The sequence below is a fragment of the Larus michahellis genome, chromosome 7 (assembly GCF_964199755.1).
Source record: "Larus michahellis chromosome 7, bLarMic1.1, whole genome shotgun sequence".
NCBI classification, from domain to species: Eukaryota; Metazoa; Chordata; class Aves; order Charadriiformes; family Laridae; genus Larus; species Larus michahellis.
The window spans coordinates 60,249,564-60,277,496 of record NC_133902.1 but is presented as its reverse complement, the minus strand read 5'-3'; the positions used below and the strand labels follow the sequence as shown (position 1 = coordinate 60,277,496).

The 27,933-nt window shown below is 45.9% G+C and overlaps 1 protein-coding gene across 1 annotated transcript in view; it reads left to right on the top strand.

The window, feature by feature from the left end:
* The first annotated feature begins 7,882 nt into the window (after positions 1-7,882).
* ACVR1 (activin A receptor type 1) overlaps positions 7,883-27,933 on the top strand; it is a 63,413-nt gene continuing 43,362 nt past the window's right edge. The window contains exon 1 of the mRNA XM_074595094.1: positions 7,883-8,038. Within this exon, the coding sequence (XP_074451195.1) occupies positions 8,031-8,038 (8 nt within the window). The 5' untranslated portion in view covers positions 7,883-8,030. The remainder of the gene's footprint in view (positions 8,039-27,933) is intronic.

Below are 27,933 nucleotides of genomic sequence, written 5' to 3'. Positions count from 1 at the left end.
CTTCAGGATAATTTATATATGTGAGCTGCTAACTAACTGCCAAATATCCAACTACAAGGTGTTATAATGTGGCAAGAGAGTCAGGTGTGCATGTACTATATTGTGTCTGTAGTTGTTCTTTGGTTTCATATACCTCTCACTTTGCTAAATTCTGAAAGCACTTCCTTCATTTGGCCAGCAGTTGCGATTCTGTCGTTTAGATGAGTCTCAGACTATCACCAAATCTATAAAGTTTTTTTATTGCTTTGCAAAAAGAAGCCCAAACCAAATAAATCACAGTAAGGCCAGTAGAGCAAAGCATCCTTTTTACAGTAACGACATGGCTTTATTTCTTTATTCCATGCTGGCACTCCTATCTGCCGACAGCAGCTGCTCCAGGGAGATGTTCTACAGCTGTTTATAGCTGCCCCCGTCCCCGCCGCCCAGCTCACCCCAGCACTGTCTGGAGCTGAGCTGCGGCAGCGGCACTTTGCTGTGCACCACATGATATTCCAGCCACGTTTTATCATGCATGCGACAACTGCGCTCCCCAGAAAGGACCCTGCAGACGAGCATCCCACTGGATTGCTTTGAGCTCGTCCAAGAGAGAAGGACGTAAGTCCAGCTGTAGCCTCATCCATGCCAGTCACAGAGGATCTGAGGGAATCTGGGACCTTTCAAAGTGCTTTATTTAAAATATAATGGTATCTCACAGCACACGCTGCCCTCAACTGCGTTAGGCTGTCTGCCCTCTGATATATTGCCGGGTTATTTCTGCCATGTCCGATATTAACAGACCTTCTCCCTCTTTCCTTTTCCAGCTGTTCAGAAGCATCACAGCAAGAGGACTTTGGTTCCTTGTCCTGAGTCAGACGATGAATTACACATCTTCCCTTCACCAGCTACTTAATCAGCTGTTGGAGAGGGAAATAAAAATGGTGCCTGGCTTTATGAGAATTGATTTATGAGAACTATCTTCATACTGATGCTGCCACCCCTTTTAGCCACCACTTCAGACCTGCCCTTTGCTGCGCTGATCTCATGCCCTGTGCTTTGGAGGCATTTGAATCGCGGGCTCTGCTTGGCAGATGTTGTAAAAGGGTGGGCCAAGACCTCACACCCAACATCTCTCACTCCTAGGTATAAATTTGGCACCTGCAGTCCACTTTTCTTTCCTCTGTCTACTCTTTGAACAGAAGAGCATGTGTCAAGGACTGCTCCGAAATACTCGGCGTGGTTTTCCAGCACAGAGCCTGGCCACCACCTCCAAGCAGAAGGCTGAAGAAATCCATCATGGAGTGGGTCTGTTAGGGGAGGTGCAGGTGACGAGACCTTTGAGGGATTCCTCAGCCCATGGTGAAGTGGGAAGTCCTGAAAAAGACAAGCTGGAGAAGAGGACGCCGGTGGCCGAGCCGGCTGCTGGCTGCCTGTTTCACCCCTGCAGAGGTGAGGGCTCCCCTGATTCGACCCCAGAGCTTCGGGCCGCAAGGAGACAGGTCTGGAGGTTAGCTCAAAAATCTAGAGGCTTAAAATGTGGGGGGTTTTTGCTGTATTGTCTGGCTGAGCCTTTGGGGTTTCTCAAGCTCCTTGCTGTGACCATAAGGATCAGAAACATCTCTTCTTATTCTTCACAACCCCTGAGGTCCCCAGGGCGTCCAGGACCTGTGGCTTTGGGATGACCCCAAACCACCGCGGGGATGGGCTGGTGAGTGACGGCTGGGGGCCACCAGCACCCCTGGCCCGCTGCAGAGCGGCCGTGCCGAGCAGCACAGCGCACCAGGCAGAAACACCCGCAGACGCAGCGCCCAGGTGCAGAGTGCTGGAGACCAGCTTTCAAAGCTTGGAGGTCATCGTAACACAAGGTAAAACAGGAGCAGGAAGAAGAGACTCTTTGGTAATGTTTGATGTTGCTTTAGGCTTCTTCAAAAGCCAGGAACATCTTTATTAGATGGAGGCACAGCTTCCTGCGTGCCTCAGTGCTTCTGCCCCACTCCCCTCCTGCCGTGCCCCGCGCAGGGGGGCAGGAGGGTCCCACTGGGCATCCCGGCACTGCCGGCTCCATGGCGGGGCGAGGAGGGCGAGGGACAGGAGGCCGCGTGCCAGGTCCGTGGGTGCAGACCGGGCCGTGCTTCCCCTCCGCCTTGCCTTCCGAGTGGTTTGTGCAGACTGACTGCCTGGGCTGCCGCAGCAGCATTTTAATAGACGCCCTGGCAGACGCATTACTAGATTAGGCACATTAAACCACTATCTCTCTTTAATTACTGCCTTTGATTGAATTCGTGGCAGGCTGATGACCGTAGCTTGCCCTTCTCATCTTTCCTTCTTCCTCAGCCCCATTGCATGGACCCACTGGACAAACCCTTCATGTGCCGGCACCTTCCGGGTGTGACCAGCACTGGAGCCGGCCCCGGTGGTGGTGAGCCGAGGCCGTGGCCAGGGACAGAGGTGATCTGGCTGTCACTGCCCTGCGAGGTGGCGTTATCTGGGGCAGTGCAGGTGGTCTTTTCCTCTCCCTCCTGGCCCTGCAAGTGTGCCCAGGGCTCCAGCGCCGCCTCGGGGTGTGCTGGTGCTAGTGGCATTTCACCAGTCACCCCGGCAGCTCCTGCTCACCCGCTGCGGCGCAGCCAGGCATGACCTCCGTTGGCTGGCACCGACCCGAAGAGAAGGGCTTGGGGAGCCTTCAGCTGGGCTTGGCAACGGGACACTAATAACATGTGTTACAAGCCCTGGAACTTAAATATTTTGCTGCTATAAATGTTAGCAATGAGAGATCTCGTTACATTTAAATGCCAGATGACAGAAGCAGGGGCCAAAAAAAGCACCATCCCCAGCCAAGAGGGAAGAGAAGGGGCCGTCGGGGCACAGGGCTGGCACCGGCCGCGCTGGGACGCCCACGGTGGGCAGGAGGGACAGGGGACAGCCCGGCCCCAGCGCCCCGGGCGGCGGGGAGGAAGGGCTGGTGCATGGCTCAGAGAACCCGTCGAGCGGAGGAGAGCCAGCGTCCAGCGCCCGCAGGGACATTGGATCTTGCCCATGTCATGGTCTGGGCATTTGAAATGGTAAAGAGCTTGCCGGCTTTTCCAGCCCGACCTCCCGTGCGCCCCGTGACTCCGCTGCGAGAGTTCTCATGGGCTGAAACTTGGCACGCGAGGTCTCCCACCCAGCTGGGGAGCAATTTTAATCGTTCATTTTTCGACATAATTTCAATAAATTCCAGTTGGCTGTTCCTAAATAACACCCAGAGCAGAAAGAAGTTGCACAGCCATGTGAAGCGAATCTTTGCAATTAGAGAACTTGAACACTTTTTGGTGGGTGTTTTGGTAAAAACAAAGTGTTGCATGTGATCGGTTTGGAAAGCAAAGGGGACTAATTACAAGCGCTGTTTTAAAAAATGGGATGAAAAGGAGTTATGCTGCTAATGCTCAGATGCAAGAACATGGTTTGCTTAATTTAATAATAGTGTGTAATTTGTGTAAAACTGAATTAGTAGCAATTATATGTTATTGTTAATTACTTGGAGTTGGGCTCTCCTCTCCGTGCTTGTTCTGAACTGCACCTGGCTCCCCGCTGCCACCGCAGCCCGTGGGACGCACGGCGCAGAGGTGCCTGTGCCATGCAAGGACTCCAACGGGGAGAAACACGGGAGGCGCTGGGGTCAGGCCCTTCCCAGAGCAGCTGGGACAGCACGCATGTCCTCAGCCCCATCCTCACACTAATTAAATCTCCTCAGAGGAATTAATGGGAGTTTTGCACGCAGGCACTGGAACTGTCAGGACAGGCCTCGCCGGCTGTCTTCAGCGGCCTGAGCGCGGCTCCTTTGGTGACTCACGCGCCTGACTCACAGACGCCTGATGAAATACATGTACTCTCAGTCAAATTTATCACAGCTAAATATTAAAACGAGCTCTTTAATTCCAAACCTGAGTACTTCCTGGGGTTTTCTCAGCAGCTGTACTCAGAACGATGCTGTGCCGTTCGCTTGGGAAGGGGCAGTGATGCAACCGTCGCTGCGTTGCAACTGAAAGGTTTGCTTATTTGCATGTATATATATATTTTTATATATATATATATATTTAGAAATTTCCCCAAGGCAAAAGAAAATGATTCATGACAAGCAGCAGCTTGGAAGGTCATCTGGATTATTATTTCTATACCGCAGCTCACCTCCAACACATAAGCAAAGTCTTTACGGACTCATTTTAATAATGCTAAAAGAGTTTAAAACCTGAGCTGTACTCCAGGTAATTATTAGGTAGGCTTTTTCATGTATGGCCTCGTTTCATGTACTGTAACAAAAATACCTTTTACTGTGTATTTTAGAAGGGATAATAGTGTTGGTTTGTGGGTTTTTTTTGCTGAACAGGCCTCGCCGTTGGGCTCCGTGCTGACCCTGAGCCATCCCCCCGAGCCCATCCAGGCAGCTGGACCCAGTCCAACAACGCCTTCGTCTTCCAAAAATTTCCTCTATGTCACCTTTAAACCGTGTGAGCTGTTTCCACACTCACAGAGCACTGCAAAGTGGTCTTACTTGAAATTTCAGCTGCTCCAGAGAGAGGCAGAATTTATGAAGTACAAAGGGCTTTCAGGTTACCATGGTAATAATTTCAAAACAGAGACACCTGATTTTGCTGTACTTGCTGTCTTGTTGGGAGAGTTTTTTATGTGGAAGGACGACAGGGTGAACCTGCTCTACAGCAAAAGGTGTGCTCTGCTTGCAATGGTCTTCTGGTGCCCACATACTTCTGAAGAGCATGAGATTTGCATTAATGGGTGTATTCTAATGTCTGTGCGTGGCAGTCCATGCGCATAGTACTCCCTTCACACGGACATGCCAGTATTACACCTCAACGCATACAAACATTATCCAGGAAAAAGGCACAAACTGTACACTGGCATGGAAAGAGTAGCTCCAAGAGGTACCCTGCCGTGAACTGAAGACCCTTGTACGGCTGTGCAAAGTCAGCTATGTATGAGTACGCTCATTAAATCGTAACACCTTTCCTTGGGGGACTGCGGAACACTTGAAAAGCGCGGTGCTTCTCTGCCCTCCCTGCGCCATCACTGAGGCACAAAGCGACAGCCCTGTGAGCTGAGCCTCCCCAAATCACCGGCCCACGGCAGAGCCAGCGGTCCCGATTCCGAGACACCACTGCCAGCTGTTAAACGAAACACCTTGTCATGGTATTCATCTTAGACTTCAGCCCTGGTTTTCTCCCCAGATGACGTTATTACAGATAAAATTCTGCTCACAGCTGGAATTTCCTATCAACACTTATGATACTGGTAGAAAAGATAATTGAAAAAAACCTGCACCTTTTGTAAAGCATTTTTATTCATGAGGATGCTTATGATGATGAATAAGAAGGGATATTCAGAAGGACAGAAAAATAGTCATGTTTACAGATTATGCTGAGATTCTTCATGAACCTAATTATTCCCCCATCTTCACTATTAATTAAAAATCATCTGCCTGTAAACTGTACATGATCCAGTTACATTAGTCTGTGGGCAGGAGCTGCTGAGTCCTAATTCCGGATTCTAGCTCAGGTTCCCTCTGTGGCTTTGAAGGCGCACTTAGCAACAGCTGTCCCTTAGCAAGAGATGTGTGGGTTACTTAGAAAATGACAGTTTCCAAAGCTCATGTTGTTCTACCAAAAGTAAAGTGGGAACTTTTTCATGCAAAGTGTTTCTAGCCCATGCAGTTTCTCATGTCGCCTGGAAATCCTGCAACCTGTCATTAGTTAGAGATGGCTTTTAATCCAACAGTGTTACCCTTTGTTACACGCTCTATTAACCACGTGGGCTACTATTTTCAAGGTGCTTTAGGCAGCAAATAAGCAGCTAGATTTTCAGAAGTGTTTGCTGTCAGCACCACCTGTGGAGCCTCAAGGGAAGCTTGGCATTTCTGGAAAATCTAGCTGTTTACTTAGATTCTGTAAAGTCTTATTTAGATACCCAACCCTTAGTCTTCCCTTTTGAAAAATGATTCTTGTTAGAGCTGTATTTTCTCCTGAGGGACACCTACACATGAGCTACTTGAATGTCACGCTCAGTTATTTGGCAGTACACTGTGGAAAATCACTGGCCTTGTACAATTGAGCCAAATGTAGACCTATTTGTATTTTTAAAGGAATTAGTATTTTTTTCTCTGTTTCAAACATTCCTATTACTCATAATGAGTCAAATCCTGGCCCCATTCAGACAGCGGTGCATAAATGGGCTGTACGCACAAAGAAGCTTCTGAGGGAGCACTTCCCAAACTCTCTGTGCACCTGCCTTTTCCCAAGGGAAGCAGCGTTCGCTTCCCACCCCGACACCACCACGGTGATTACTACCCATATTGTCCCAGCCTGACTCATGCTATGTCTCCACGTCTTCTGTTTTCACTCCTCTTACTCCTTCACCTCCTGTCTCACAGATGCTAATGTCACTGCTTGGAAAGTGCCGAATGTGTTGAGAAAAAGAACAAAACGACACAGGGTGCAGCATCCCTCCCCTCTGTCCCGAAATCTTTCCCTGCTACCTCCATGGCTGCAGGTGAGGGTTCAGTCAGCTTTGCGATCTCGTCACCATCACAAGAACATGGTTTGCCGTTGTCCTTGTGCAGTTTGGTGTCTGCCTCCCCCGGGTCAGGAACGAACCCTCTGTGGTGTGCCCGCTGGTATGTGCTGTGGGCTGTTAAAGCCAGCGGGGCTCCACGTCCATCAGCAGCAGAGCTGTGCACCGTGGTGTTGCCTGGGAAAACCCAGCCTAGCTCGGCTGTAAGCACAGAACAACGCTCCTGGGCAGGTGAGAGCATACTGCACGGCGATGATGGCAGCCCCATGTTGATCGCAAAGGGACATGTAATGGCTGATAAAGTCCAAAGTCTTTGGGAACAAAGTTATTGTTTCAGACAGGCTTTGACAAACGAGTCCTGACAGAACAGCTTCATGCAGCCTGAGCTGCTGGTGTGGTGGGACTCGCCTTCCTCACTGACGCTCTGCCGTCACGTCACTGTCTTGAGGAAACGGAGCACCGCAGGGAAGCCCTGTATCACGGGACTGAAGTCAGGAAGGTCTGTGGAGCATCAGAAGGTCAATATTATTTCACAGAATCACAGTATGGTTTCGAGTGGGAATGGACCTTAAAGATCATAGAGTCATAGAATTGTCTAGGTTGGAACGGACCTTTAAGATCAGATATTAGGAAAAATTTTTACACTGAAAGAGTTATCAAGCATTGCAACAGGCTGCTCAGGAAAGTGGTGGAACTGTCATCCCTGGACGTATTTAGAAGATGGGCAGACGTGGTGCTTAGCAATACGGTTTAGTGATGGGTTTTGTCAGTGTTGGATGGATGGTTGATGATCTTAAAAGGTCTCTTCCAACCCAGGTGATTCTACGATACCATCTAATCGGAACTGATCATCTAGTTAGAACTAGACCATCGGGTGCCAGCCCCTGCCCTGGGCAGGGACACCTCCCACCAGCCCAGGTTGCTCCAAGCCCCGTCCAACCTGGCCTTGAACCCCTCCAGGGATGGGGCAGCCACAGCTTCTCTGGGCAACCTGGGCCAGGGGCTCACCGCCCTCACAGCAAACAATTTCTGCTTCACATCTCATCTCAGTCTCCCCTCTGTCAGTGTAAAACCCTTCCCCCTCGTCCCATGGCTCCCCTCCCTGATCCAGAGTCCCTCCCCAGCTTTCCTGGAGCCCCTTGAGGGCTTGGAAGGGGCTGGAAGGTCTCCGCGGAGCCTTCTCTTCTCCAGGCTGAGCCCCCCCAGCGCCCTCAGCCCGTCGCCATGGCTGACTGCCACCACCTTCCCCCCCACACCTCCGCCAGAGGGCGCGCTGCGGGCGCGGCGGAAGTGACGTGCCGCGCCGGGAGTGACGTCTGCCGGCGGCCATTTTGCGGGGCGGGGCGCCGCCGCCGCCGCCACCGCCCCCGCCGTCCCTTTGTCAGCGCTCCGCCGCCGCCGCCGCCGCGGGCGGGCCGCGGGCAGGGCGAGCGCCGGGCTCCCCCCGCCGCCCATGGCCGGCCCGCCGCGGCCCTAGCGCCACTGCCGCCATCATGAGGAGGTGAGTGCAGCCGCGGTGGGCCCGGCCGAGCCGAGTCGGCCCGGGGCTGCGGGAGGAGCGGAGCTCTGCTCCTCCCGCAGCCCCGGGCCGACTCGGCTCGGCCGGGCCCGCCGGTGCCTCCACCCGGGGGGAGCGTGGTGAAATCCGTGAGGGAACACTTCCGCGGGCTGATTCCTGAGGGGCGGCGGTTTGGGTCTCTCTCTCTTTTTTTTTTTTTTTTTTTTAAATTAAAACAAAAAAACCTAAATAAACTTACCCAAATCGAGGACAGGGCATTGAGCAACCTGGTCTAGCGGGGGGTGTCCCTGCCCAGGGCAGGAGGGTTGGAACTAGGTGATCTTTAAGGTCCCTTTGCAACCCAAGCCATTCTATGAACTTGGAGGTTCAGACCTGTGCTGTTATTTTTGTTAGGTACAGACTCCTGCCATTAATGCAGTTATTTACAGTCATGCCGCTTTGGAGTTGAGGAGGAAACAAAGGGGTGTGTTGGCTGAAGTGCTGTCAAGGCTCTGGCTGGTGATGGAGGACGGTGGCTGGAAGCCGGCAGGCATTTCAGCCCGCTCGGATCTGCCTCTTCACCTCCAGGCTTTTAAAAAAAACCCCACATGCTGGTCTGTGAAATCTGGGGCATGAATATAGTAGGGGAAGCTGCCCTGGCAGTCTTTCCAACTCTGGTAGCCTGTAAAAATGTGTTGAAATAACTTGTTTCCAGCCGTACTTTTGCAGTAAGCTGGGACTAAACCACTTTGTTTTCCCAAAACTGAGAGACAAACTCATCTTCGGCAGGTTTAGAAAGAGTAGGGGTTTATGTAGTTGTGCAGGGGGGGCTAATTAATCAAAACACTGTTGTTAATGGTGGCATCATGAGGTGGAAACTTTCAGATTCTGGACTGAGCTGCACAACTGGAACTTTCTTATAAAAACGCTTTTAGAAATGATGCACTGAGCTTTTGGAAGAGAACAGGATCTTTTCCCAAATCTCGCGTGTTTTTATGGTATGCACTGGAGCTCATCTGTCACAGATCTCAGCCTTTCGTTTAAGAAGACTCCTATGCTTGTAGCAGTTTGCTGTGGGCAATGACAGGTCTATTTTTAAATCTTCAGTTTTCTTTTGTTTCCTGTAATAGGATCTTTACTGTGATCCTCGTACTTCAGAGAAATGGTAGTGACCTGGAATGCAGCAGACACTTTGTAAATACTCTCCAAGTTCTGTCCTTGAAGGTCTAGTACTGTTTGAAGAGTACCAGGTTGCCTTGAAACTGGAATCGGCCAAAGCTAAAATCATGGATGTGGAAAGCTCTTAAGTGTGTGTCTGGTTCCTTTGATGACTGTAACTTTTTTTTGGAGGAGGTGTTACAGATCTATTTTAGGGGAACAAAAAGTTCCTGTATGCTCAGTGCTCTCCCTCGGAGGTGTTAAGTGTGTGCAATGTTTTGAGAGGTTTGCCTTCCCTCTTAGTATTTTGTTTGCTGGGATAAGACCCGCATTCCTCTGCTTCATTTCGGGGGGCGGGGGTGCTGCTCCTTGCCTAATGGCACAGGACTTGGGAGTAGTTACTGATTGTAAATCTCTGATTATTTGTCTTAGGCTGTAATGACAGGCGTGTTTCATTTTGTCTGCTGCTGTTTCCATTTCAGGATGAACTTTTAAGGTCTGTTGCTATGACATAGATCACCCATCAACCATTTCAGTTTATAAATAATCAGCTTTTGCAGCCCAAAACTAAAGGGGGCCTACAGGAAAGCTGGGGAGGGACTCTGGATCAGGGAGGGGAGCCATGGGACGAGGGGGAAGGGTTTTACACTGCAAGAGGGGAGATTGAGATGAGATGTGAGGCAGAAATTGTTGGCTGTGAGGGCGGTGAGCCCCTGGCCCAGGTTGCCCAGAGAAGCTGTGGCTGCCCCATCCCTGGAGGGGTTCAAGGCCAGGTTGGACGGGGCTTGGAGCAACCTGGGCTGGTGGGAAGTGTCCCTGCCCAGGGCCGGGGCGTGGAACGAGATGGTCTTTGAGGTCCCTTCCAACCCAAGCTGTTCTATGATGTAAATGAAACAGCCTGAGGGAAGAAACTGTATTACATATTTTCAGTTTTAAGTCTTATAACATGTTTCAAAGTTGCAATCTGAGAAAGGGAAAAATCCTACTGACCTGGTGCCGATGATGTTTCCAGAGATGTTGTGGACAGTCTCTGCTTAAGTTCCAGTGCACAGTAACTGTTGCTAACTCATTTTCTCATGACTTATTTTTATAGGTACCTTAGGAAGCTGGAAATATTTTGATTGGGTAGCTGTTGAGGTTGTTCCTTAATGTCTCTACTATCTGTAGAGTATACTATGGCTGCATTGGTTAGTTACAGAAGTATTTGTGAAGACCTGAATGGTGCATGCAGAATTCAGGCTCATCCTCCATGGACTTAACTCATGAAATAAGTTTGGCCATATTATGTTCTTGAAGCTTGCAATTTAACACACTTTGAGATATGAGAATTATTTCCTTTTTTATGCCTTAGTAGCTGGATATTTGATACTGTGATGCTTGTTTACAGTATTCTATATTAACATATATTAAGTTCGTTGCTTTTTTTCTGCTGAAGTGACCTGCTAAAGCTCACCTCTGACACCATTTAGAAGGATTCTTCCGCAGGAGAATGTGTTGAGGGTCTGAGGTGAAAGGGGAGGGCTAAATATAGCTATTTCCTGCAAAACTTAATCTATTTTTGAGGCTGGCTCTCCAAACGAAATTTATGTCTTCCCAAGCCTACAGAGAGGGTTTCTTTTGCTGTTTTACTCTTCACAGATAACGTTGTAATCTTCTGCAGCCTGCCTGCTGTCGGTAAGTCTCGGTGCAGGTGTGAAGAAAAACAAAGGGGTTGGTGGCCCAGGATGGGGGAGACAGGAAGGCATGTGGCATCATCACTTGACATGGTATCATTTGCCTGTCTTCAGTCTGTGTCCAGCAGGGAAGGAATGGAGACTTGCATCATCTTGCCAAAACTGCCAGACACAGCAACAGCAGAGGCATCAAACAGCTTATTTGGGAGGGCTGCAAATGAGCCCGAGAGAGGCATAAAAATCGTTTAGAGGAACACCCTCTCTCTCTCTCAACCCTTGCTCTGTCCTTGCATTGCTCTTTCACAAGGGAGAAAGCAGTGGGCTCTTTAGCAGCGAAGAAGCTGTTGGGGTAGGAGGAGAACATAGGCGGGGGAAAGAACACCAGTGGGGTGTTGTGGGTGGGTTGTGTTTGTGTTTTTTGTTGTTTTTTCAGTTTTTTTGGCCAGCTGGTACTCTGAAGGCATGCTTAAATTTAATGAAGCCTGATGCTAAAATAGGATCTAGGGACAGCCGTTGTAAAATAATGAGGCACCCTTTTAGCCCCCTCATCCCTGCCAAAAAAAATAAAGCTGCCTGAATTCACTTGCATTCTTAGGTATCTGAACTCTCAAATGGGCATCTCAGTATCTGCTCTTATACCATTTATTTCTTCTACTGTGTATAAACAGGTTAAAAACTTAGCCCACTCATCTGTGCCGCTCTATAGAACCACAGAAGATTACAGTGGCAGTGTTAAATGCAGTAGATTTCCAAGTGATAACTTCTCTCTTCCAGCCTCTCTGTGTATGAGAATTCACGGAGATCCACTGAGGTGGACTGCAGGTTGGCCGTGATGAGGGTATGCACGTGCATTAAGCGATAGTTTATTTGCTTTGACACCTGAGGGTACTCGAGCCTGAGACAGTTTAAAACCATGTTGGTTGCAAAGGTATCTAACATTGTCTAAAAATGTACCTTTTAAATCCTGTTGTAGACAAGTTCAGCGACTACACGTTAAGGATGTAAGTCGTTTACTTCCCTTACATATCTGTACGTGTGGAAAATAAGGAGTGATAGTATTTCTTAGGAGTGTTGGAAAGCTGAATTCACATAAGTTTACAAAGTGTGTTGAGATCATAAATTTAGAAGATGCTATCAACTATGAAATATATGGAGTTCCATGGGAATGCTTTCAAGAAATTCCTTTTCTCTTCACCATGTTTGCAGCCAAAACACAGTTTTAGACTAATGCTTTCAAAAGCATAAAAGTGTAGGTAGATAGCAATAAGTAGGTGTAATGAAATAGTTTTCTTTGTTATATTGGACCATGAGTACGCACCTAGTTTCAGCTGGTGGGTAATCCCTTCCTTAAAATGTGGTCTTTTGTGATTACGTGTATACAGCTTGGTGTTCACAGGTTCCTATTTCAAAGTGATTTGCATTTGTAAATCTTACTGGTATTCAGTACATGCTCTCAAAACTTTACTCTCATAACAATATCTGCAGTGAACTATGATTATAAAGTAGCATTGAATCTAGCCTTTGACATTAATTCCATGGGATGCTAACTGTTTTCTAGAAGGAACATCAGGAGTGTGGTGATATTCCTAGTGAAATAAGTACATTACTACTACTTTACGTGAAAGAAAGTAGCACTGCATTTTAGAAATGTGATGGTGTTCTTTGCTAGCTGTTCAGATGCTGACTTTCCCCTGGAAGGCCAGAACTGACCTTATGATTCATCTGCTGGTGAATAGTCAACATCAGGTGCTGCATCACAGTCTTTGCCAGTTATTATACGATCCTGTCTTTAAACAGGGCTCTTTTGATCTGTGCTTTCATTTTGTGCTGGATTCATCCTGGTTGTCAGTGCTCCACCTTGTTTGCTGAACCAGTACTGGCCGTGAGTATTGCTCTGTGTCATGGTGGCTATGCCTGGCAGGCCAGGCAGCATGTTGGATCCCAGGGCCTGTTGGATGGAGGATTCTGCCCAGGTCTGGTTAGAACACGTTTTGCATTCTTTCTGCCTGCAAATTAGTGCACCACCAGCTCTTAAACACCTCTAAAGCCCCTAAGATCCACATCCCTCATCTCGAGTGATCATGCTCTGTTCTGTTTAAGTACAAAGGCAGCATAAGTCTCTAAGCAATTAGGATACTTCATTGTCCTTTGAATTGGCAGTTTCTTTATGCTCAGGACCTGTCGTTTCAGTTTACCTGGGGGTTGGCTCAGTCTTGTTCTACAAAGCTTTGTGAGATGGTGTGTCTAAACAAACTGGCTCTCTTGCTGAGGAGAGAAATGTTTGAAAGGAAATATAAAGGTTTTAAAGTCATGATTGAAATGCCAGTAAATGGGAAGTGATGATTTTACATTATTTCTTATGATGTAAGAAATAAGGAATACCATGTGTAGTCAATAGTCATCAGTTTTAAAATTTAAAAAATGTGCCTGTTTAAGTTATAGAATGATTGCAGATTTGCCTTTTTTAAGGAAGGAATTGGATATGTTCATAGGTCTGTGGGTGGACCATTAAATGCAGTGGTCCAGGGGCAGTTTTGGGCTTGGGAATTTACCTCTGGCTGGGAAGCATGGGTTTGGGGGGCAGAGGAGGGTGGAAGAATGACCTTTGCATGCTGTGTCCATTTGCTTCTTCCTAAGCATCTGCTGCTAGCCTCTTCTGGAGTCCACGGGTTCTTTTTGAGTTAGGTGTATGGTTTGTTGTTCTTCTGTTTCTCCTGTTGACCTGATGGTTGCTCATCCTCAGAAGCCACATTTGTCAGTGCATCTCCCTCTTTTCGAAATGCTCCTGGCAGTGTCAAACCTTGTTACTGTTAGCTACCTGTAGTGCTTCTGAAAAGATACGTATGGAAGTGTCTGTAGCTTGTTGTAATTCAAGTCTGTTTTAGGAAAAGAAAGACTATGGTTTGATTAGGAAAAGCTCATTAAAACAGAAAGACCTCCAGTTTGGTGGCTGTCCAGGGCAGACTTTGGACTTTTCATTTGCCTTGACTGAAACGAACAAAGATGGATGTAGGAGATGGTGGAGGGGAACAACAGCAGCCATTATCTAGGGCTCTTTACAGAAGAGGAGATGATGCTGCAACTCTTAACCTTCTGTCTGAAGCCCCTAGAACATTCCTTTCTCAGCATGCTGAAGCCACAGATCATCCTGAGTTGAGTGGAAAATGGCAGGAGGACCTCTTCCTCATCTTACAGTGCAGTTGTAACTAGTTGTACTCACAGGAGGTCAGGCATTTCTTGTTCTGACTGCAAACCTTACCTCTCTGCTAATAAGCTGCAGAAGAGAGGCCAACAAACACCTCTTCTAATTGCAGGTCTGCAGTTTGTCTGGCAAGTATCCTGTAACAGTAGGAGCAGGTTGGCAGCTTTTCGACAGCCGCCTTTGGCTGGGCGGATAGCTTGGAGGCTAGAAGTGGCTTCCTTTTGAAGTCCTGCAAGCTGCTGATCTCTGCTTTCATGAGTCGGTGTGCCTCAGCAGGCCCCTCCAACCTTCCTCTGAATGGCCTGGGGTTCCTGGCTGAGCAGTTTTAGGCAGTTGGTGCTGTGGTTGTGCAAGCCTTTTTGGTGGCTACTAATGCCAGGGAAGCAAGTAGTCCCTAGCGTGTGCTGTTCTTTCACCTCTTCTGGCATCTCTGTGGCCATGTGCTGAACTGGATAAGGCATTAACTTGCTTAAAACTTAGTTTGTCTTTGCTAGATTAATTCTAACATGGATTAATCCCTGTTTTGTTTTTTTTTTGTGTGTGCTTGTGCTAAGGAGGGATCTCTGAGGGTATGAGTGGCTGGGCAGACGCACAGGACTGTGTGTGCTACCTCCACGTGTTTGTGAAAACTGCTGTCTTGCCTGAGTGCGTCATGGGTTTGAGTTTGCTGACTGTGACCAAGGCTGTTTGCAGAGTCCCTTGGTCCCCTTTGTTGGTGCTGGAGGGAACCTGGTGTGGTCCACTCCCCTGGAAGAGTTCCCGCAGGTTTCTTCGTTGCCTGCTTGCTCTTGGCCCTGGCTGTTACACTGTGGCATGCTCAAGCGCATGCTTTGGAACGGCTTTTGTGCCACGGCTCTAACGCCTGCCTGTCCTTTCGTCTTGTAAGGATGTGATGAGCATGGCGGCCAGCCTGTCCTCTGTGAGACGCCGTGCACAATGGCAGATGTGCGTTACTTATCCCTTTAGGGGTGGGTAATTTCCTACGATGTCAGTTAGTATTGAATTGGAGGTAGAAGTGATGAGATCTAAATCTCCCTAGGAACAAATGTAAAATTAAACAAAAAGCATGTTTGTATTAGTCAGCCTAAAACAGACGGTGCTATTTAGGGCTCTCCACTGCAATAAAGTTGTCTCTTGTGTTTGTGTGGGTGGACTGCAACAATTAAGTCATTTTAAGGCTGAATCTTAAAAGAGAAATTAAAATGAAAAGATAATGGCTTGGTTTAAGAGAATAAATTAATTGTATCGTGTTACGTTAGAGAAAAGATAGGTGGTACCTTGCAGGTTGTTTATTATTGGTAAAAATCATGTCCATGTTGAAACTCTTTTTGACTTCATAAGGAGTAATACTTTTGGGGGTTTTTTTACCCGTTAAATTACACTCTTTACTGATATTCAAGTGTAACTGCCTGTTGAAACCACAGTTCTGTGTAGCAGCCTGATAAAACATCAATTTTGATTGCATGGGCTGGACAAATCCCAGGCTGTAGGATGATTTGGCAATGGATTTTATGTGGCAGTCAATCTTGTAGTATTATAATGTGTGTGACTCCTTATTTTCTGTTGTCAGAATGATAAGATATACAACTTGTAGTGCACTAGTCTGAGTATTAAATTAGCTAATTCATATCTGCTTTGCAGTGGAATTAAAATAAGTTGTGCATTTTAAAAAAGCTATTTTCAATTTGACTTTTAAAAGCTGGCTCAAGTTAATAATAAAAAGTATTTTAGATGTGCTCTTAGCTCATAAAAAAATGCTGACGCTTGTGAATTAAAAAAAACCCAACAAAACAAAAAACCAAACACAAAACAAAAACCAACGAAATGAGTGGTTGTGCTTTTGTGTTTCTATTGTGATTACAACAGAAAAATAAAGTAAATATTTGGAAAACTTAGGCTGAAGTTCTTTTTTGGACATTCATTCTTACTTACTGGGCATTGATCTAAGTGATTTTTATTCTACTTGACCTGTATTTTTGGACTGAATTGTAAAACCTTTGTGTATCCTGAGCCTAAATGAAATGATGATGATAAGAACATGCTTGCGTGGCAATTTTCACTCTGATGGCTTTTCATCTCAAGGGTAACTAGGCGTAAATGTGGTGTGCAACCATCTCTGCTTATCTTGATTCAGGAGCTGCCTTCACTGAAGAGGTAGCATAGGGTCTTACTTTGATGTAGTTCTTCCTCTCTCCCAGGCAGAAGCCTTCTGCTGCAGTGTAGAAGCTCTTTCTGTCCAGACTAGCTCCCCAAACACAAGTCTGTGTGAGAGCAGAGGTACGGCTTTACTTTGTGGTTATGATGAAGGCTAAATCATTTGAGTGTTGGCCGTACTCCAACATCTTTGCATAATTTGAACCCTTCTCTGTCCAGAAAGAAACATGCAAGTTATTTCAAGTCACTGGGATAGAAGAAAAAGCTCCACCTAAAAGATTGCAAAGAAATCTGGGATATGTTACCCCTACCTGCAAATTCCTGCATCGTGCTTGTGCAGCACCAGTAAAGGTGCAGCTTGGAGTATGGCGTGGCTTCCTATTTTTCAAATGTGTCATAACTTGGTCTTTCCTCCATGTCTGTTCTCGTGGATCCTGCCTCTTGGCTTTTGGTGTCAGGACTGTGCGCTTCTGAAAAATTCTTGAACAGCTCCTTGGCTTTGCTTTTGCTATCTCTCTTAACGTCGTATTAGTTGATTGTCAGTTAGGCCTTTCCAAATGTGCCAGAAATGCCACGTAGACAATTTTGTGTGTGTTTGTGGACCCAGCACGTCTGCATCAGCCTTTAGTAGAGAATAATCTAAACGAGTAACATGTTCCAACTTGTCTAAACAATAGGGTTTTCTCTGTCTTTGTGTAGGCATTTTACGCATTTGTAAGACTCATGTCCATACCTCTGAAGCAAACTTGTGCATAATTGTTCTGCAAAACCTGTTCTAGAATCTGAAGCTATTTAGACTCTTCCCTCCAAACATGTTCCTTACAACACAAATAATATTTTGAAGAATGAGTGCATCAGTGTGACTGTTCTTAAATTATGGAAATAAAAACTTAAGCACCATTAAAATACTGTTCAAAAGAAATATGGTATTTCCATGCCTTGTGCAAAAGTGGCATTTTTTTAATGAATGGAAAAGTATGTTTAGTTGGGATTTGATCCTGGATGTTGGTTAGACATTCAAATAAAGCGTTTATTGGACTCTAATGTACAGCAAGGTCCAGGATTTTGAGGGAACTTTGTCTTGTTTCTCCATTAGGAAGGCCAAAATGACAGGCAGTTATGAGCCAGAAGACCAAACTCGCTTTTAGAAGCTGTCGGTTTTCTTACGCAGTTACTGGAGTCTCTGGTGAGAAATTGGTGTTTCTGAGTCTGTAGTGCAGTTTTATGCCTTCCTTAACAAAGGGTCTGCTGGGAGTAAAACTTACTTTATTCCCAGTCTGGGGATTTGTAAAACTTTGACGTGTAGCCCAATTATAACTATGTTGGTTTAGTTCCCAAAGTGGATGCTCTTTATTCTAAAAGAGGCCCTACTGCATGCAAACAGAGTATTGAAGGCCCTGAAATGTTAGCATTTGAATGGTTTTGGCTTAGCTTTAAAATAAATATCTACTGGATATAGAGCTCTGGGGAGTGGACTGGAGCAAATGGAAAAGGTGAATTAACTTAATGTGCTGTGGCTCTATTAGCCCAGCCTTGCAGAACAGCTTCAACACAGTGGCAGATGAAGACAAAGGGATTTTGAGAGCTTGTTTATATTTTGAGGCTATGCAGAAGTGAAGTAGATGCAATTCAGAGACTACTGTTCCTCTGCACAGAGCCCCCTTGTCATCATTCTTGCTCTGCAGCATCAGTCCTTGTATGGCCTAAGCGAGTTTCCTGCAAGCGCCTGCACTGTTCCCATAAGGAATACTGAGAACCATTCCTGGACGTTTTCTGATCTAGGCACGCCTTTAGCTGGCAGCTTTTGAACGACTCCGGTGTTTGTCTCGTGGTACTTGATGTTGTTATTGAGACCTGAGTGAAGAAATCAACAGGTTTCTTCTTTAGAGAGGTAGATTTACAGTTTTTCCTGGCTGTGATGGAAAATCTGGAAAGATAAGCAAGTGCTCTTCTTCAGGCACGTGTGTGCCACAAGATGACTGAAAGCAAAACAAATGGGCAAGCCCCACTTTTTCTGGGGAGGAAAGCAGCCTAACTCACAGCTTTCAACTGCCTTCTGGTAGGAGTGCTGGGGTTTGATCAGTCAGGGTGAGTGGGGAGTGCTCTTTTTTCTTGATGCTGCCTTGCTGAGAGTAGCATATGGTCCTTTCCCTCTGAGCTCTTTTTGCTCCTGAAAGGTTAATAACAGGATGGACTTCTTTCTAGGATTATGTGATTGTGGGACTTCACAGCAATTGGGGGAATGGGAGGACTTTGTGGAGAATCTGGGAGAGCAAAGGAGCCTCCTTCAACAGGTTTTAGAGGAGACGTGAGGGAATATTAGAGAAAGAGAACCACAGAATTTGAGTGTGGGTAGTAACTGCCTGTAGAAATGGGACCGGAACCAGCATGGAACTTGGAGAACCGATGCTACCAGCTTTGGGTAGGGTCTTCAGCTTGGAATTCAGACCCCTGCAAACTGGAAGTGGCCCTGGCACCAGGGTCACAAGGTTTATTGGGTGAAGAACCCATGTGCTGGGAGCGAAAGTCTCCTCTGCTGTCAGGCCTCTCAAAGGAGAGTTCTGGAGAACTGAGGTGAAGTTTGGTGCTCTTTACAGATACAAGTAATTGGTGGGGGTAGAGGTGAAAGAGGGACACTGAGGCATGGTTCACGGGATGCTTATGTGTCACTGAAGAGTGTTAATGGCAAAAGGCCAGGCATGTGGCTGAGTATCCATAACGAAATAAGTTATTGCTTATCAGCAGTTAATTGGTGCTGTTCAGCTCTGTGTGTGCGCTTTGTGTTTCGTGAATATGGGTAAAACAGTAGCTGGAAACATCTCTTTGGGATTTCAGGTGGCGTGTCTTGCTGTTTACCCTGCAGTGTCTGTGCCCTGGTTGATGCACTGACTGGTACGCTGTAGTGCCGTGGTACTGTGATAAGGTTCTTATCAAGATCAAGTCAGAAGAAATGCGATGGTATCTGATTGCATGTTTGACTCGAGATTGTCTTACCTGAGGAGTTCCTGGTAGCACGTGTAACGTCTCGCAGGGTGAGGACTGTGGTTTTTCACAGCTTTTTGTAGGTGGGAGGTGAGAGGGGACAGCTCTGCACGGGTCAAAGGCTGGGGGCCTTGTGTCTCCCTTGGGCAGATTGCGCTGGTGGTGACCCTCTGTGGGCTGAATGTCAAGGTCCCTCAAAGGAGTAGGGCTTGGTGAGCATATGCAAATTCTTGCATGATGGTTAAGTGTGCACAGAAAAGGTTTCTTTCTAAAATGACCAATGGGAATGTGAAGAAAAAAAAAAAACAACCCCCAAAATAAATCTGCAAGCAGAAGTGAAGAATCAGTAAAATGAAAGAAATCTCTGAGGGTTTGGTGTGCCAATGGTATGAAGGGATATGAAATGTATTTCCCCCCCCCCTTGAAGTTCTGAAATATTCTTCCAAAAATGCTAAGGCTTTTTTGCGAGGATTGATCGTGTTTCAGTCCCACGGGTGTGTTTGGCTGTATGTGAAGTGAGGGATTCTTCTGAAAACGAGCGCATTGCAGTTGTAAAAGCTGGTGTGTAAACATGTAGTGTATGGAAAGCGTGCCTGCTTATCCTTAGCTCTTGAAGGTGATTTGGACAGTTCTTCCAGTTTCTCTGGGGCTCGTCTTTTGGAGTTATAGCCTTCCTGTAACAAGTGCATAAATAATGGTTCATTTTTTAGTTTAATGTTTGTCTTAGCTTTGCATTGAAGGTTTGCTTGTCCCTTATGTTGTGCTCCAGCTGGCTCTGCACAGAGCTGTGGGGGTTTTCTCATATAGTAAGAAAAAAGTACATTGGGTTTTCTGCCACAGTATTCGAGCAGTTTCTTGAGACACTGAGGAAATATTTAAATATCTAAACGTTAAAAGGAGATTCTGTTGATTCTCTGCTCTTGAGAGGCCACTTTTCGTGTAAAACAAACCCGCAAAAACATGTTTTCTCTGTTGCAAGTAATTTAAAATATTTAAATAAAATAAATGAACGTGGTAAAGATTTTCCATATAAAACATAAAAAAGAAAAAGCATCTGATTTTACTATGAATTGAGTTAAAATCTAGTAAGCTAAAATTTAGACCTCTGTGGAAGAATTAGAGGAACTAATTAGATTTTAATCCCTGAGCTGACCCGCCCCTGAAGTGATACTGAGGTCCTGAAGAAACAGACTTCACCTTTGCTATTGTGCGTTTCAAGTATAAAAGTTAAAATTAACCTAAATGGTTGAACTGTTTTGGGTTTAATTTAATTTGTATTTTTGTTTGCTTCTTCTTTTTCATAAAAGAACACAGTAAATGATAAATAAAGTTTATTAAACGCTTGCCCCTGCTGTGTAATGAAGGTGATTTAAAGGTGATTAAACCCTCTCTCCCAATCCAAAACACTTCGGCGATTCCTACAAAGTTCTTCAAATCTGTCTCTTCCAGTCGGTCATGGGCTGGTGGGTGCTCGCTGCCAAAGGGGATGGAGCGGGCAGGGGCTGAGCCCCTGCAGTCCGGTGAAACAGAAAAGCGTGTGTCCATCCAATCTATGAACTGAGAAGCAGCGCAGTCTTATCCCCCCCCACACCCCCAGGTCATCCAGACAGCAAGATGAGTCGGCTGCTTTGGGTTAATTAGTTCAGTAACTGCAGGTATGGTGGCCTTTGTCTAATATACGGACTTTGATAGCAAAATGTTTTGATAATTTTTCTTGCGTAATTAGCACAGTCAAACTTTTCCAATTAAAAGTAAACTTTTGGAATATTCTATTTGTAAGAGAGTAAATAATCAAAATAAATGTATTGCTTTTTATTACGGTAAAATGTGAACTATAACATCTAGGAGCCTGGGTTGCTGGCCACCGAAGTGGAAGCATGGAGCTGCTTTGGCCGAATGGGTGTAAAGCAGACCTTCTAACCAGCCCTGACGCACGCTGCCCTTCATGTGAGCTGCCGGTTGTGCTCCCTCCATCCCGTGCTGTAGGCTTCCCTCACACAATGCCTGCTCGGTTTCTGTCTTGCCATCTATTACTCCACATGCTTTTTGCATCTCTTTTGCCTGAATTCTTGGTGGGGGTAAGCAAAGATTTGCAGCAGCAACTTTGGGGGCTCTCCTTCCCCATTGCCAAAAGCCAGCACAGCATGCTCTCAGTAACAGTCAAAAGTCATCTTCTTCCCTTCCATCCCGTTATTCTTAACAAGACTGCCATTTTTCCTGGGGAAATGGTCTTTAAAGTCTGTATTTAGTTAATCTTACCAATATGTTAATTTGTGTTGGACAATAATTAACCTTTCTTTAGAAAAGAACAAAAAATAAGTGCAAAATCAGATGTGAAATTGGTTATTTAAATTGTGACTCAACTTGGTAATTTAAATCACTGTGATCAATTTGGAAGTATGTAAATACATACCAAAACCTGAAATCAATATTCCACCTGTGCAAATGTAAAAAGCAGTTTTGAAATTTCAGAAAACCAGGTAAAATTCCAAATGGTGTGGGTGTGGGGTTGTTGGTTTTTTTGTTTGGTTTAACCTTGAATTTTGCTTAGCTTTTTTTTTTTTTTCTAATCGTTATGCTCATACAGTTACTGAGTAGTGTTTATTTTGCATTTCTGTTGCTGTTTTTTTCCTGGTAGTGATCCAAGGAAACTTCCATCCCATGCATCCATCCTGAGTACAGAATTCCCTGTTCAAGTGGCTGCCGCAGAACGGGAGCGTGGCTGTGTTCAGGGGTGTTGGATAGTCATTCCCTGGGTTTATTCAATGTGAGCTGAGAACGGTTGGGGGTATGAAGTGCTTTGAAATAATGCCACTGTCATTTTAAGCATATCTAAGAATAAGGTTTTGAATTTGAGGAAGGAGATAGGAGAAAGGGGATAAAAATGGAGTCTTAAAGCAGTGTGAAAAGTCCAAAGAAACCTTTACTCATCTGAAAGAAAATGTCTCTAATGCCAGTGTGGCATATAACACAGCCCCTAGAGCTGTGGCGCAGAGAACTGGAGCAGTCTAGGAGGCATGGAAATACTCTATATAGTGCTAAAATAATTCTGGGCAGTGTTACTTGCCTGAAGCAGCTTGTGCAGACTGGCTGGATTTTCAGGTGGCCAGGAATGGTTTTCTCCTGGGGAGCAGTGCAGACCTGCAAAGATCCCTAGCTTGTACAGCCCTCCCCAGAATTGCTAGTTTGGCAGCCCTGCCCCTGGAAGCTTACCACAAAATTATTTTGAAGCTGTTTGATTTATTATTTTTTTTTTTTTCCCATTCCTGCTTGTGGGAACCTTGGTGTTCTGGGGCTTTTTGGGCATGGCTCAGTCTGCCTGTGCTGAGCTGGCGTTGCTGCTGGTGCCTGTGTCGTGGTGCGATGGCAGCGCAGGCTTTCGCACGGGTGATGGCAGAGCTGTTCAGACATGTCTTGCCGTTTCCTCCCCAGCTGGTGACAGAGGAGGTGAGGCTGCAGTGATATGGTCAAATGCAGACCATCAAGCAGAGCCTCTGCTCAGAATTCACGTTCCAGCCGTTTGTAGACAAGAGCTGCCTTGTGCTCTCTGGCTTGCATGTGGTGCTAATGTGAGGTTGTCTACCTCTGGTCATACAGAGGTGTAGCAGTTGCAGGACTTTAAAGAAAAGAGAACAGACCGATAAGTGCAGCAGTGAGATGTACAGTCTAGTTGCTGCCTGAGGAGAACTGGAAGGTAACGTGCAATTGCAGGTCCAGAAATACATGGCCCTCGAAACAGATGGAGGTAAGAAGACATCTCTTACAAGGGCTGTTATTTAAAGATCTGCTGTTAGTAGTCATGTTTCTTGCAGCAGTGTTTTTATGTCTGTGGATCAGTGTTAACTTGTTTCCAGGAACACCTGTCTTCCCCAAAACCCAGATGCCGTGTTGTTGAACGTTCACTGTCATTGTGAAAGATCACAGATGACTGGCACCCTGCCTGCGCCCTGCAGAACCTGATAGGAAAAAAGGGAACAAAAAAGGTGTTGATCCCAGCTAGAAAAAAGTAGTTTGACGTTGTGCACTGCATTCGCTAATAAACGCTGCTTTAAAAAAATAAAAAATTGTGAAGGTAGAAGAGGTAGCCAGTTGCTTCACTCTTCAGCCTTCTACTGCTCAGGTGTCCTGAATGAGACCGACCCCAGGCTCCACGTTCCTGTCAGCTACCCAGCTGAAGGAGGAAATATCTCAGGCACTGTCCAGTATTGCCTCCCTTAATGTCTTTCTTTGACATTAGCACAAGTTCAGTCTGATCCTTTTGTAAGCAAGGTGACAGTGTTTGCAAATCATCTGCTATCTAGTGTATGTGAAGTTCTTCTAGTGCAGAACATAGCCGGAAGAGATGGTGGCCAGAAGGAGAGAGCGTGGATGGGAAGGCAGATGCAAAGGTGAAGGATAGGGGAGGTTCCAGAAAATGGAGTGAAAATTATCACTTTGAAGGACTTGGCGTGAGTGAAAATGATCATGGTGTTAGTAAGGGAAGAGAAAAAGAGGAGAAATCAAAGTGCTTTTCTTAGTTAAATGATTTATGCCATGTAACTTCTGTAGATAGCTAAATTTCAGTTTAATGCATTGTTGTGAACTAGGTATTAAGAAAATGCTGCATTAGTCTTCTAATCCAGGAAAATTCTAAGCAGAGAGAAGATTTTGTTTGGTTATATAAATGGCTCCTCGTGAAAAACAAACCCGACCAGCAAGCAACTTCCTGCAGTAGCGGTTCACTGCTCTGATAGTTTCAAACTCTGCTAGCCCTGGTCTTGATGATCTGTGCTCTGGGAATATTAGATAATTTTTTCTGAAAATTGGGCGCAGGACAAGAAGGAAGTCCCTTGGCCTCAGACAACAGTAAGACAGGTTGAGCCCAAATCTCTAGTGCAAATGAATGCAGTCTTATCCATGTCCATGGTGAATGTTACACAAACAAATGACGGTTGCACGAATCGGTAGGGATGACTTTTATTTTTACTAGCTCAAGTTGTCAAGTAAGTTTGTATTATTCAGTCGGTTCTGGGAGGTTTGGAGATGTTTTAGTACCTTCTGTGTTTATTCAACCAACTGACAGAAAAAGAATGTATTAAAAGCATTGATAAAGAATTCATTTATTTGGCTCTCATCTGCTTGTTTGCTGGCTGGTGCTTGGCTTTCTGTGGAGTGCCAGGCTGCCTGCGGTGTGGGCTGGGGGCCTGCAGCAGCAGGGGGCACCGGGTGCCGACACAGTCCTGCTCTTAGCAGAGCTGGGTGTGCTTCTGGGTGCTGTTGCTTTTAGTTAATGCTTCTTTTCAGAAAGGAAATAGCTAATACGTTAGTATATGCCTTGGGAACAGGCAACAACTGGGTGCAAAGCAAAAATCTGCTAAAACAGTAGTAATTTCTGAAGTGTTAGGTAGAGGTTTTTTGTATGTATTCAGTAGCAAATTACCATTTGAGTGTATGCTGTTGTTGCTTCCCCGAATCTGGCTGAAGTTGGCATGAGATGTCTATGTGAAGCTGATCGTCATTGCTATGAGACTTTGTTAAAGCAATTGTACAATGTAGTGGTTGGCGCTCTGTCCTTCCACTCGCAGCACGATGGATTCTGTTCAACAGGAACTATTTTAATTGGCTTCCACTCTATGTTATGCTAAAACTCTGCTGCTAGCTGTAGAAACCTGTGACATATGTTTTGTTTGTTCCTGAAAACATACACTTTATTCTGCTTTGGTCATTCAAATTCATGTTATGTGATTGTCAGCTGAAAAAAACAGTGTGTTTGGTAGCACTTCAGCAGCAAGGCAGCTTCCTGCGGCCCAGGACCATAAACTGTATAATTTGTCCAGGGGGTTCTGTGCATTACAGAAGTGAAAATTCCTTCTCTGACAGTGTTCATTGCTTAGCACTCAGCGGTGTGCAGCGGCGTGGCTGTCGGAAGGGCTGGCACTGCGCGGAGGGACGGGCAGCAGCGGCTGCTTCGAGGGCACAGCATGGGTGTCACAGGCAGCCTCGCACTCCGGGAGCCCTGGGCTCGGGCGGCGGGTGGGAAATGGCAGGTCCACCGGCTCCACTCTCCCCGAGTGCCCGGTTAGGCTGAACGTGTGCCCATGGCAGGGAGCGTGTGTGGGGCTGGGAGCCAGGGCCCCGGTAGGGCTGGGTGTGCGTCTGTCAGGGGAGAAAGCAGGCAGAGTGGGAGAGCATTTCTGCGGTTGTAAGCCTGAAGTTCGTAATTCAGTGTGGTAGCTGGTTAGAAAATAACCAGTAGTCATGACTTCTGTTAATTAACTACTAAGAGTTCAATAAATGTTGTTGGGAAAACTAGTCTGTGTTTATTTGGCACGTCTTTCTCCAGAAAAGGCTGGTGCTAGTTGGTACATGCTTGATTTCTGTACATGTCTATAGTGTGGTTTTATGTTTTTTTCGCTGTATTGATTTTCGTGATTCGTTGAACATGATCTAAGCAAAAAGCCTACTTAAATGACACTGGAGACAGCTGTCTGTTAAAGTGGGACATTTATGTATGCTGAAATGGCGCCAGTTTTTTTTTTTCCATTACTTGATAAAGTAACACACACTGCTAATATTTCTTTGTTTAATTTCCTTTTCTAGGTCACTGGTATGTCACCTTTGTTTTTTTTAAAGAGCTATGGTAAATTCTTACTCTAAACTTGAGTATCAGTTTTGTTCCTGTTATTTTTTCTGATAATCCTTTTTGAGGTTATTTTGAAGTGGAAAGGGCTTTACACTGTGTTTGGGAGTCTGTATGAGAGACTCAGTTTTTCTCCCAATGGGGCTGTTTTGGAAGGTACATGTGGGAAATTTGGATAAAAGCAGAAACCTATAAAGCTCTGGAAGCTGATGCGTAGCTTTTTCCAGTTTTAATCTGTCTCTCTTCTTTGTATGGCAAGCTGAAGTTCCAGATGTTGTTTTGGCTTGGAGATAGTGAGTGAGGGAAAAATAAGCATTCTTAATGTTAACAGAGTCAGACTGGCTGGTTCTGTACTGACAGGCAAATGGAGAGATAAAAACTCCATTAATGGTGCAGGCGCTGCCTAAGTAGCCAATAAAACAATGCTGTCTTCACTGGAAATAAGTCCCGGATTGGCAATGATCAGTGCCAACTGCAAGAGGAGACAGCTGCAGAGGCTGACAAGTATTAAAGTAAAACTAAACATTAACTTACTTGGAGAGCAGTGGCGTTTTGTTCGGGTGTGCAATCCACCCCCCCCTTTTTTTTTCCTTCAGTTAAAAGTGAGTTCTTATCCCCCTTTCTTCTCCCCTACCGTCTTAGAGTCCTGCTTGCTTACCTTCAGTAGCTGACGGTGGATGTTGGGGGGGAAAGCTGGGGTGCAGGGGGGTCAGGGAAACGAGCTGTCAGGGGCAGATGGCGTTTTGGCTCTTAACTGCAGCAGAGTGTTGTCTTGGACCACCAGTGTGGGTTTTGAAGCTCATGCCCCTGATGAGCTCCATTTACTGCGAGTCCAGAGCAGTTTGGGCATGTATGTGCTGGATTCCTTCTGGAGGAAGCCAAGCTGCTGTTTCTGGCATGGATCAAATGTGCTCCAGCGCAGAATGTGGGCGGAAAGGTCTCGGCCTCTTCGGGACAGCTTTGAGCCACATGTGGTAGTGGCAGCTTCCGGAAAATGGACCAGGCTAAATCCACTCTGAAGTAAAACTGCTGAAATTCTTGTTAGGAGTATATATGGTGGCTGGGATGCAATTTCCTGTTCTAGCCTATAGGCTATATGTATAATAGTCTATCCATTTTCCATGTTACGTTATATTAAATATATAAATATGCTGTGTCCTGTGTCTATTCCTGACCTGTTTCTCCTGTCACGCTTATTTCTAAACTGTATGAGCAGTTTATTTTTAAATGATCGCTGCAGTTCTGCTTATTTCCTCCTTAATATTTTTTTCTTCTTTTTGCTTTTTCCATTGTCGAGACTAGGAAATTGCGGTTTCTGGCCAGTGGCCTGCTTCCCCCATTGCCTGTCCATGCCAGTGTGGTGTCGTCGTCCTTCAGGGTTATTTGACCTTGATGAGCAATTCTTGTAAGAATGCTCAGTTCACTTGTCTTGTTTAATGCTGTGAAGCTAAAAGTTGATAGTGCTGACAGTAACCTGTTGAAGTTACAGAGGAGCCAAGCTGGTACAGCTCTTCTGCTACCTGAAGTCTTGTCTGTTTGCTGCTTGGAATTGCCATAAGCTTGTCCATTTCACAGTTGGTGTAATTTATTGAAACAAGGGTTTGGCTTTGTGTTTTGGGTGGGTGAAATGAAACTGGTGCACGTTGGTGTAACAGAGTAAGAGATACTTGAAGCCTGTACAGTCTTAGCCAGTTGGACGTGCATATTAATGTAGGTTAGGATTGTCACTATTTAACCCTTTTTTGCCACAGAGGAGGGAGTACTTGCCTGGAGCCGGCTGGCTGACCAGCGGTGGTTGTGTGAGCATTGCCTGGCACCCCAGAAACACCAGCCTTAGAAATCCTACAGGACTGGGCTGTAGGAAAAGCTTCAGAATAAATGGGCTGCTGCACATGTTTGCTGGAGGAAGACATGGAAAGAAAATCTGGGTGTAGGAGACTCCTGCTGCCTACCTTTGTACTGCTCTGCATTCCTTCCCTCAGCTGCCCGGAGGCAGCAGTGGGGTGTCTTGCTCATGTGGTTCATGATTCAAGCCAAGCCCAGATGTTTTCATGCCCAGTCTGGCCTATTTTCTGAGAATAATTTTGGATGCCTCAGTCCATTTTATTGT